A 12,544-nucleotide genomic window follows, 5' to 3' on the forward strand; every position below is an offset into this window, starting at 1 on the left:
TAACTTCACCCATTAAGACTCCTCGTTGGCCCTTAAAAAAATCCACTTAAAATTGGGTATACCCCAATTAATTTAGGTATACCCTAATCAAGCCAGGTTCTAAAAACTGGGCCAAGATTGTCAAATTGAATTAGGAAGAGAACTCTTCCCAACATAATAGACATGAACCACGACTTGTTGGACTCACAGCACATGCTCATTTTCAGTAAAATCACATTTTTATAAAATATTCATTGTTTATTTTATAAAATATTCACCTACATTGACATTTCTTCAAAATTCATTGCATCGATCAGGATAGAGAGTGACACAGAGAGAGCTTGACTTGAGAGACTGTCAAAAAGGTATTGGCTTTTCATTCTCTTTTATAATGCTACGAAATATTAGTCGCACGTCGACCAAAATCTAAACTTGGACTTGGTGTATATAAACGGGAACATTGTGCTGATTGGCATCGACCTACTCGTACAGGCTCTGTAGTATAGTGTGCTCAAGGGGGTTAGCCCTTAGCCTTACCCGCCAATTGCCATCCGGACGATTTTTATTGTTCTACTATGCGCACGTCGAATGTGAACCTTTTTAATCATGTTGCTGATTCCATATCAAAACAACTAGGAAAAATAAGCAGGAATTCAGCCATGATGTTAGGCATGTTGAGCTGTTGTTATTCAGGCTTATTGAGTCAGACAATTTTTGGTAATAAAATTCTTTGTTATCCAAAAAAAAAAAAAAAAAATTGGAGCGAACTGAAAATCGATAAATTATGAAGGATCACCCAAAGCTATGCACAAAAGTAGTAAAATCTATAAATAATTAGACCAGGAGAAAAAAGCGGATGATTCTTAACGAGGCAACCCCAGGTCTTGCACACGCTCCTAAACCTTACCCTGGATTTCATTGGTAACCTTTCGATGATACATATCGTAGCCTTTTGTGGAAGTCTACCGAGCCACTTGTTTGTAAATCTAGGCTCAGAAAGTTTGGTACACCAGATCCAGCACACGCACCTGCAGATTCACATGGAATTAAGCGGTAATTTCATAAAGATCTCATCTCTAATCTCTTCTGGAAGACTTGAGATCGACATGGCCTGAAGACTGGATTTTTGCTCTTCTTCTTGTATGGAATTAGGCTTTGCTGCAGCAACACGATACCTTTTGTGCTCCATCACCAAAAATAGTTAATCAAGGAAGGTAGAATCCAACTCAAAACGTTTCAAACTGAGACAGCAAACCGAGGGGTTGATGAGTTTTATATAACCGGGGTTCCCCGTAAAATGTCCAGAAGATCACCAAATCAACCATAAGCAAGCTCGAGACGGCAAAGACTTGGCATTGTATCAGCTACAACCATCGCTTCTCCATAATTAATCTTTGCAGCAGGTAGTTTTCCAGCCACTCCCCACTCTGATGGTGGCATGTTCCTCCTCAAGGAAGTTAGAGACTTGCGATTACTTCCTAGAATTTCAAGTCTCTGCAAGTAACCTGCAACCGAGTTGCTGATGTCGAAGAGTGTGTCAACTTTGCAAAGGACGTGACATGCTTCTCGGCCATTTTACTCGTTACTCCCCTCAGTGGGATCTGTAGACCATTTAATTGAACAGATTCAGACTCTATCATACATTCATACTATAACCAGGTTGTCGGACCAAAGATTTTGCTTTTGCAATCTCTCTAATTCTGGCTGCTGCACCCCATTCACCAGCTTCTGCGTATAAATTTGCCAACAGAACGTACGTAGCTGAGTTATTAGGATCTAAATCCAGTAGTTCCCTCCCAACAATGTCACCGACCTCCACATTTCCGTAAATTCTGCAAGAAGATAGTAAAGCATCCAATGCAGAAGTTCTTTCTCTAGGAGGCAAATGCTGAACAAGACCATAAGCTTCTTCGAGCCGACCTGACCGACTTAATAAATAAATAGCGCAACTATAGTGTTCTGTATTTGGAGTAACAGAATGTTTCTCTGCCATGGACTGAAAAATAAGCCATCCTTCTTCCACATATCCTCCATGACTGCAAGCAGAGAGGATTGAGGTGAACGTTATATCATCCGGTTGAAAACCTTCCTTCAACATCTGATTAAACAGGTCAAGTGCTTCTAAACATTTACCATGCATCCCAAAAGCAGAAATCATGGTGTTCCATGAAATTTGACTCTTCTTTACTATAGACTTGAACAAGTATTCAGCAAAATCTATGCCTCCGCATTTTGCATAAGTTGTTAACAGGGAATTAATGATCAGTAGTTCTTTGTCCAATAGATTCCTGTATATGTGCCCATGAACCTCTTTTGCTAGCAATAAACAACCAAGCCGTGAAACGGCCTGGAGCAAACTTACTAAGGTGACTAAATCAGGCTGGAGTTTTTCTTCTTGCATTAACCGGAATAACATCAGTGCATCGCTGGCATACGCATTTTGTGCGTAACTCGTAATCATCCACGTCCATGAAATCAAGTCTCTCCTTGTTATCCTGTTGAAGATTTTCCTAGCAATCTCAATTAGCCCGAATTTCGCGTACATGGAAAGAAGCTGATTTGCTATATCGACATTTGATCCCATCCCTCGCCTGACTATGTAAGCATGGACTTCCTTGCCGATTCTGATTTCTCTAAGGTCCGCAGACAGAGAAAGAAGATTAAGAATGGTCGCAGTGTCAGGTTTTATACCTGCTTTAATCATCCCACAGATTGTTTCTAAAGCTTTGTCAGTAAACCCAGCTTGGAGATACCCTGAAACCATCACATTAAACATAATTACGTCCTGTGCTTCAATCTCATCAAACAGTATCCTTCCCTGGTTTGTTCTATTGCACTTGGAATACATTTCAATCAATGCAGTGGTTGCAACTAAATCCAGTTGAACTTCTCTTCGGATTATATATGCATGGATGCTTTTGCCTTGACGGAGGAACTTCATATCACCACAACTCGAAAGCAAGTTCGCAAGGGTGATCCTATCAGGCAATATATCCTCCTTCGACATCGTCTGAAACAGCTCGAAAGCTTCCAACAGTTGACCCATTTGAACATGAGCAGCAATCAACACATTCCAGGAACCAACACATCTCTTATTCATTCTATTAAACACGGATCACGACATTTTCAAATCTCTGCATTTACTATACATGTCCATAAGACTAGTCTCAAGTATCTCATCAAAAGAATCAATTTTCCTTCTAATAGCATACCCATGAACCGCTCGACCCTCTTTGTACGCTTCTACATTAGCCGCAGCTTGCAGCAAACTAACCAAAGTCACCTTGTTAGGATCCAACCCATCTTCTTTCTGCATAAGTCTAGCAACTTCAAAAGCTTCATAACCATAATAACTATCAGAAACTTGTGCAGCATACCCGGTAACCATTGCTGTATAAACAACAACATCTCTTTCAGATATTTCATCAAACACTTGTCTCGCATCCGTAATACATCCATACTTCGAGTAAAACCCAATCAGTGTAGAACCCACAAATCCATTTCTTTGTAAATTATATTTCACAGCATCCACATGAATCCCTCTACCAAATTGTAATGATCCAATCACAATACAAGTTTTCAAACCAAATGTGATTGATGAACTATCTATACTAGAATGTTTCTTGAAATCACAATACAACTTCAAAACTTCATTATGATGACCAGTTCTGAAATACCCAACTAAGGTTGAATTCCAAAGAGATTGGCTTTTGTTTGCAATTGTGTTGAAAACCCTTTTTGATTCAGTTAAGTTATCAAACTTTGCATAACAAACTAATAGTTTAGAACTCAAGAAGACATGGTTTTTTAAACCTGAAGTTATAATGTGAGCATGAACTTTTTTCAGAGAATTTATATCTTTACAGGATTCTCCTTTTAAGTATGAGACAAGTTTATCTGAAAGCAAGCGTTCTGGATGATGTTTTTCGGTAGAAGAATAATGGAGAACTTTGATCAGAGTAGATGCGAAATTGGATAACCAAATGACAAAATAAGCATCTTCGTTTTTCATGAACGCACTTTTGGGGACTTCTCGGGGAGTAGACCATTTATGGTCATGGGATATAGGGTGCCCTCTTAGGGCATCACTATTTTACTTTTTGATATGTGCCGTGTTGCCCTCACACATATGAGCCTAATTTTTTAGATTTTTGTTAGAGAGAGCAAAATATGATCGGACAAGAGTAAAAATGGTACTCAATTGGACCGATCCAAACTATTTGAGTGAGTTGGACTATAATATTCTTGCTTAAACGCCAACTTTCTACGATGACAATCATTTTTTTCAGTTATTTATCAGGAATTATCCTTGCTAGTATTAATTTTGGGATTAATTCGCATCACTCTTTTTCTTTTTTGAAGGGAGAGTTGCGAAACGAGAAAGAAATCATCGTCGCCTTATCTCGTTGTATGATAGTTATTTTTATGATTTTGGAAGATCTATTGGAGATGTATGCTTTGTTTAATTTGGCATCATTTTTTATTTATTTAAGTTAACGGTTTGACGATGTTTGTATCACCAACAATTGACAATAGTAATTAGGTTACTCATTTATCTATCAGCCTTAATTTCTCAGTAAATAGAATGATGGTATAGTGAGTAAAATACAATGATTCAGTCTTCGAGGGTGATCTCTGATACTCAACTATAATTCTAACCTAGTCCGAGATTTGACTTAGTAGACTAGAAATCAAGATATAGTTTTGACCATCTAAGACTTACAACAAGCTTGAGATAACAATACTTGTGGGTTCAACCGAGTAACGCTCTACAATCTCCCCCTTTGTCAAATTTAGTGACAAAACTATTCAACACATATGGATAAAATAAATAAACTTTTCAGTTTAACACACTATACTGGATTTCCTTGGTTCACACACGTCTTGAATTTTTCGTACTTCAAGTTCTTCTAATGTTCTGCGTGTATTCGTTCAACACTTTGTTGTTGAAGGTCTGTAGCAATAAAAACTTATGAAAATACACTTTTACAGAATGAGGTAAACACACTCTATTCAATGGTCGTTATACAGAAACATAGTATTGTTACCTTCCTCAAAATTCAATTGCACCACAATTTTGGAGCAGTATTACGGTGATATGTTCTCCCCCTTAGTAAATACATACTACTTTTGCAAAATAGGTAAAACCTATAGTTAATAATTCACTCCCCTTTACATGATGTCATATGTAACGTAGTAAATTAGTACTTATTACTTATCCCCCTTTTTGTCAACAAAATTGGCAAAGGAGAAAAATCGGGATAATCATGAATTAATCAAAAAAGTTTTAAGACTAGGGAAAAGATACCAACCTTTAGTTTAGACGATTTCAACCAAGAAATCTCGATTTGCGTCATGGAGACATAAGGCAAAAGCATCTCTTATAATTCCACATCCACACTCCCCAAAAAGATATTACCATTAAGCACAAGTTCAAAAGAACTCTCCCCGTTTATGTCATTCCCGAAAGAATGACAATGTGACCTTTACTCTAATCACAAGAGAAGGATTTTCTTGGACTTTAAATTTATTCGCCAGTTACGAACAAAATAAATTTGTACTCAATATTTTTCTCTCTTATTACCAGTTACGAACAAAGAAGTTAAAAATAACGATATTTTTGTGAGAAAAATCATCAACACAAACTATTCTCTTCTCCAGTTGCGAATAAGAGAACAATTAATGCGATATAACTCAACATAAGAATTATAACTTCTCTAGTCATGTACGAACGTAGAGATTAAAGTTCACCACTTATTCCTTGGTGGTGACACAATCAAGGAAGTAAGTCGATCCCTAAAGAACATCTTACGGAATCCTGTTGTATTTTATTCACAAAAAGTGTAATCGTGGAGAGAATAAAATTAAACTGCAATTCTCAAAATAGTTTACTCCTCTTTTGCAAGAGTGAAAGAGTTTAACCTTTGAAAAAATATGAGATATATGTCCTCATCACCAAAGAATGATGGCAAAGAACAAATATCACAAAATAAGCAATACAGATATATAATCCGTGAAGAATTAGGTATTGCAAGTCTTCTTCCAAAATAAATTTTAATTAGTAAACTTTAAACATGCAAGATGATAATATTTGGAATAACTAATGTAACACATATAAACTACTCTAAAAACTAGTGTTCCTCCTTAAACAATAAGAACAAAATTCCTACAAGGAGTTAACTAGTGAAAATATCTTTGAATAAAGCTTGATCATTCCCGACCTTTTCGTAATCAACTGACATTAGAACATAAGGTTTATGGAGAAGAGCATTAAATCCTTCAAACATGTTCGATTGTCGTTTGAAAAGTGCTTTTTGAAAAGAGCATTAGATCCTTCTTTGTCTTCTTAAGCTCTTGAAGAATATTTGCTGATTTGAGCAGTTTGCCCTAGGTTTTTTCACGTTTTTTCTTTTTCTCTCAAAAAGTGAATCTTTTCCTTAGGAAAAGAATTCTCAACACTTTTTGTTGTGGAATTACCAACCATAGACGTAGAAGGTACACCAGAAGATATCACACCTGAGGGCACCATAGCTCAAAATTTTGGGTATGCAAAAACTCATGTAAAACAAAAATAGATCTTCAAGTTACTTTAAGTTTTTGAAGTGTTTTACATGATATAAATGGATCATCAAAGTTTAAGAAGTAAATATTCTTTAACCATTTTGAAAAATCCTTTTACTTTTTAGCGGGTGTGATTTTTTTTTTTTGGGATGAGTCATTCAGATATCTTTGATCACATGATTTTATTTGTCAATTTTCCATATCATTGTTGAATTTTGTGTGGATTGTGTTACATAGCAAAGTTCGTACATTTGACTAATACATGTGAAACTAATTTTTTGTTTATGTTTTCCTAGGTATTGTCTCGGTACATTGTGTTGCATAGCAAACCTCATATATATAACTTGCGTATCATACATGTGAAACTAAACAAAATTTAACTAATATTTGTATTTCTTAGGTAATACATTGTGATGTTTGTTGTGCGTAATTATGTTTTCTCCTAGATAGATAGTATATAACAATTGATCGTTTCAAGGAAGACCTTTATATAAGAATAACCTCCATATAAGAATAATTTCTCGTGATCCCTAGGATATTCTTATATAGAGGTTCTATTGTATGACTACTCTCATTAAAATTAATTGTTTCATCCAGAAGTGCTAAGCTTGAACTTTCTTTTTCTTATTAATCATAAAAATCAGAAGTTTCGTCAAGAGTTGCAGCAAGACCCTTGTTGCAGTGTACTTTCGTCGGTTTGGACACTCATTAGAAAAATGACCAAAACCTCTACACTTGAAGCATTGTGGCATCACTCTCATCATCATCCTTTTTAGGGATAATACGATCGTGGGGTTTGGCTGATAATGATGGACATTCTCTTGAGAACCATTTATTCTTCTTTTTGATAAGATCTCTGAACTATCTTGTAATAAGAAAAACCAAATTTTCAAGATCTTCATCTGAAAGTTCGCTAACAAGCACTTTCTCATAGATACCAACACTTTCACTTGTTTTTAAGTGTTTTGAACGCATAACTTTATCATATTTAGTTTGATATTCATGATCATAGATCTTTAACTTTCCAACAAGTGTGCTTCTGGAAAGTGTAGTAAGATCGTTTCCTTTCATGATAACATGTTTCTTAGACTCGTATCGAGCTGGCAAAGATCTCGGAATTTTCATCTCAATATCCCATTCAGTTATGGTCTTTCCTAATGAATAAATAACAAGCATTCACTATTTATGATAATTTGTGATTAAATTCCTTCATCGGACGTACAAAGGTTTTTCTAGGCAGAAGTTAGGTTTTGAAGCACGGATTTCTTATGTGCGGAATCCCTTCAAATACGGTTTTTAAGATATCCCAAGAATCTTGATCTAGTACACGTAGACACATGATGTTGAAGATCTTGACTTATAGCGTGGACAATGGTGTTCAATCCACCAGAGTTGCATTTAGCATCTTTGATGTCTTTATCGTCATATGTTTTATGCCTTTAGAAACAATAGAAGTTCCTTATGCAACTATTGGAGCATTTTATCCTCTTATAATTAGAACCCATATCTGAAAGTCACGAGCTTGTAAGAAGGAACGCATAACAGTTTTCCACCACAAGTAATTTGTGCCATCAAAAGCTGGCGGTACGTTAATATAGGTTGCACTCTTGTCCTTAACATAGATCGCTTCAAACAAAGACTTGTTAGGTCAACATTGTTTGCCTGCTGTGATTGAAAACGCAGGGGATACCAAATACATCCAACTTTTTTGTTCGAAAACTTGTATAGACAAAACTTAATACAATAACAAGTAGACCAACTAAATTATCCTTGAAAATATGCATATAAAGTTTATATCTCAACCTTTACTCAATCAGTATGTATATAAACAAAAGGTCTGTGAACCTGATTGTTAAGCAAAGTACTTGGACGATCTCAATCAATATCCAAGATCAATATAGTCGTTCCAAATAACTCAATCGGAATTATGCCAAGTGATTAAACTTGTTATCTATCTTCAAGATACAAATTCTACAAGAAACTAGTCTCGTAATGGATTAAAATTAAGCAGACGTATTTACTTAGATTGAATAAGTTCAAACCTGTCTGAATCCAATTATAAAGATAAAAAAAATATAACGCGGAAAAGGAAAAACACAAGACAACAAAACTTTTTCTAACGAGGAAACCGCAATAGCAGAAAAACCCGGGACCTTGTCCAGATTGAACACCACACGTATTAAGCCACTACACACACTAGCATACTATCATACTTTGAACTAAAAATTGAAGTAATGTAATGAGCCTCCCTATAATTAGTTTAGAACGAATCCATCCTCCAAGAGATTCAGTTACATTCGCGCTTCTTACGTCTCTTGAATCTTGCAAGGTTCTACGCACTTGATTCCATTAGATGACATCCTTTACAGCCTAAGAGTTGCTTCAGCCGAAGTGAAGACTTTTCATACCAATTTTCCTCTAATAGGTAAGTTTATTTGATTTCAGTTTATATCAAAGATCAAGGTATGGAAATCTGTTTGCAATAGAAAAATCTAGCAAACCTCACAAATCCGGAACTTAAGACTCCCAAAGAACAACCTAGATTCTTAACCACCTCTCAAAAAAAATCTTCAAAAGATCAACTAAGATCAGTCTTTAGATATTTATCTTGATGAATCACAAAGTTTGAGATGAAGAGAACTTTGTGATTACTATCTATCTTTGCCTAAAAGAAATTACGAGAACTCGATAACAGAAAAGGAAGATCAGGATTCACGAACTATCAGGGTAAAGATAGTCGGACCTAGATTCACGAATCCCCAAAGTGAATTTTTTTAGTCGTAGACCTAATTATGTTTCTCATAGAAAACCTTGGTCAATAGAGGATGACTCTAGAATCAACTAGGGCACAGAGTATCAGTGATTGAATTTCCCAGTTGACAGAGATGTTATATTTATACTTTTCAAATACCAGGGTTAGCTTAGAATTGAAGATAAGATAACTTGAGAATCAATCAAGCACTTTAGGTTTTCAAAATAATAAAAGAGTATACACATAGGTACATTTATGGAACTGTGTATAATGACTATTCTGTTTGGCAAGTTATCCAAATAACCGAAATCTATTTGATGTTCATTTAAATACCTAAGAAATTAATCATGATTCACATACATAAGTGTTTAAGTGATCAATGAAGTCTTAGAAGTGTTTAAAATAGTTCTAGCAATGATAAATATATTAAAATAATAAGTCATTAAGTATCTGCTAAATATTATCGGGACAGTTAGTATAACGGTTCGCCAACCGTAGGGCTTGTTAACGAGTCAGGGTGCTACGGTTCGTGAACCAAGTTCGCCAAACCATCTAGACTACCGCACTCATTTGACCGCAGTTCATGAACTGGATTCGCCAATTGCTAGCCTATTTATCCAACTTATAAAATTCAGTTCACCACGGTTCGCCAACCGGGTTCATGAACTGTTCCCAATTGAACTTGCGGTTTGCGAACTTGTTCGCTAACCTTCGTGTATTTCTATATCTCATATATTTATGGTTTAAAAACTGGTTCGCCAACCCACCCTGGGTAGAAATATCAGTATGTTCATATTTCTCTCTTATGATGTTTGAGACATTCCCAAGTGATATATGATCATTTGCATGGGAAATTTTCAATTAACCACAAATTAATTCATATAATTAATATTGTTGAGGAACTTTGAACATCTAATTGCTAAATCATATTTCAAGATTTTTCACAAGACAAGTTTGACTCGAAATTTCTTCTTTGTAATTGTAATATAAGTCATACGACATGGTCTTAATAGATATAATGATGGTAGAGTGAGTAAAATAAAATTATTCAGTCTTCACATACCTGATACAAAATTTCTCCAAATGTCTTCGTCGATCTTCAGTTTTCAAGAGTGATCTCTGATACTCAACTACAATTTTAGCCTAATCGTAGACTTGACTTAGTATACTAGAAATCAAGATATAATTTTGATCACCTAATTGACAACAAGATTGAGATATCAACACTTGTGGGTTTAATTGAGCAATGCCCTAACAATATTTACTTGTCCATTTGCTTGATAGATAGTAACCTATACACCCGCAATTCACTCCTCCTTAGACATTGCTACGAGAAGCCTATGTTATAATAGAATACTTCTAAATAATTTTCCCCCTTTGTTAAATAATTGACAAAGGTGAGACAAAATCTTAATAAACTACACAAAAGAGTTATCATGACTAAAGATAACTCACCAACCTTTTAAGACTATTTCGCTAAGTTTCGCAGCGTAGTATCTACATCTAGGAGATACAAAGGTACAGTCATGTCCTACAATTCCACAAGATAACTCCCCCAAAAATATACCAATTAAGCACAAATTCAAATTGAACTCTTCCCCATTTAATGTCATTCTCGAGTGAGAAACATGAGAAACCTTTTTCTAAAAAATAGAGAAGGATTTATTGGACATTGACAAATTTACATCCCAAGTCTCTCTTTTTCGCCAGTTATGAACAAAGAATTTAAAAATAATGGTCTTAATGTTAGAGGCATTAAGAAACATCATTTTCCTGAGACAAGTAACATCAAAAAAAAATATTCTCTAGGCCAGTTACAAACAAAGAGCATAATTTGATTGATATGACTCAAATAAGAATTATATCTTCCCTATCCATGTACACACATAGATATTAAATTCTTAATTGTATTCCCTTTTGGTTACGGATTAAGAGAGTTAAAACATTGACTAAGACCATCTTATGGAATCCAGTAATATATTCACAAAGTGATCGTAGGGAGATTACTATTGCGATTCTCAAAATATATAGTTTACTCCACCTTTAGACCCATGAGAACATATGGGATATTCGTTCTAATCACCAGAAATATGATATTAATGAACAAATCTCACAAAACAAGCAATACACAAAATAATCGTTAAAGATGATGTATTTCAATCATCATCAATGTAAAATTTAACTAAATAAACTTCAATGATTGATAAATCTGAAGTAGTTAATGTAGAAACATAAATAACCACTTCAAAAGCTAGTTTTTCCTCTTTAAACCAATAAAAATAAATTCTTGCAAGGAGTTAACTAGAATAAGAGATACTAATAATGATTATTTATCGTCAAGATCCTAATTAGTTTTTAGGAATTTTAGTCCACGAACTCTATTGGGAAAATCTCCTTATTAAGAAGTTTATTGACATGAGATTTCATGAGAACAAGGTCAGAAGAAACCCTTTTTTAACTCCGTTCTTAACATGTCTTGACCCTTCAAAGCTTCAACAAGTTTAATTTTAACTTCCTCAAATTTTTTTAAAAAGGCGTAGAAAATATTAGCAGTATTAAGAAAAATTTACTTGGAGATAATTCTCCATAGTATCAAAAACATCAACTTCATCTTCAGTCAGAGTTCTTTTCTTCTCTCCTTTTGACCGATTACCGTTGAAATTATTATGAAGAGCTTTTTCCATATTTTCGTGAGATATGATACGTAACATGGGATGGGAGACATGCTTTATTGCAGGAATGAATCAAATCCATCCAATGGTATATAAAAGTAAACTCAACAAGGTATTTTCAAAAAATATAAAGTCGGGGCATATAGTCGGTTTCGTGGCTAAATTTTAACTCGATAAATTAATAATTTTGCTAAAATAATAATTTTTTTCCCAAGGCTATTAATATATTGAAGTTTTATTGTATATACATGCCAGTCTTGAACCATATGCAAGTGCAAAGGCACCATTTTTTGACTTATCCAATACAACTTGTTAAGCTCCATCTTGAATTGATCTTCAATGGAATCAACATTGTAATAAGGTGTTAGAGCATAGCTCGGTTGAACTCACCAAGCATTGGTATCTCAAGTTTGGTTGTCATATTTTAGTGTGTCAAAACTCATCTAAATTCGCTTGATTGTATACTAGAGTCAACTTCGTTTAGGTTAGACTAGAAAGTCTATGAATGTTGAGACATACAAGTATTACTCCGAAGACCCGAAGAATGTGAAGTAGAAGCGAACTACAACGACGACATCAT

The 12,544-nt window shown here is 34.8% G+C and overlaps 2 protein-coding genes across 2 annotated transcripts; both read right to left on the reverse strand.

Annotated features, from left to right (window-relative positions):
- Window positions 1–1,296: 1,296 nt before the first annotated feature.
- On the reverse strand, window positions 1,297–3,079 carry LOC113296130 (pentatricopeptide repeat-containing protein At4g21300-like). Its single transcript, XM_026544461.1, has 2 exons — window positions 1,630–3,079; window positions 1,297–1,484 (listed from the first exon to the last, which is right to left on the reverse strand). The coding sequence occupies exons 1-2, from the start codon at window positions 3,077–3,079 to the stop codon at window positions 1,297–1,299; spliced, it is 1,638 nt and encodes a 545-aa protein (XP_026400246.1).
- A 15-nt stretch (window positions 3,080–3,094) lies between these two features.
- LOC113296131 (putative pentatricopeptide repeat-containing protein At3g13770, mitochondrial) lies at window positions 3,095–3,991 on the reverse strand. Its single transcript, XM_026544462.1, has one exon. It carries the CDS (start codon window positions 3,989–3,991, stop codon window positions 3,095–3,097), a length of 897 nt encoding a protein of 298 aa, XP_026400247.1.
- Between the last annotated feature and the right edge of the window lie 8,553 nt (window positions 3,992–12,544).

The sequence above is a fragment of the Papaver somniferum genome, chromosome 7 (genome assembly GCF_003573695.1).
Source record: "Papaver somniferum cultivar HN1 chromosome 7, ASM357369v1, whole genome shotgun sequence".
Taxonomy (NCBI): Eukaryota; Viridiplantae; Streptophyta; class Magnoliopsida; order Ranunculales; family Papaveraceae; genus Papaver; species Papaver somniferum.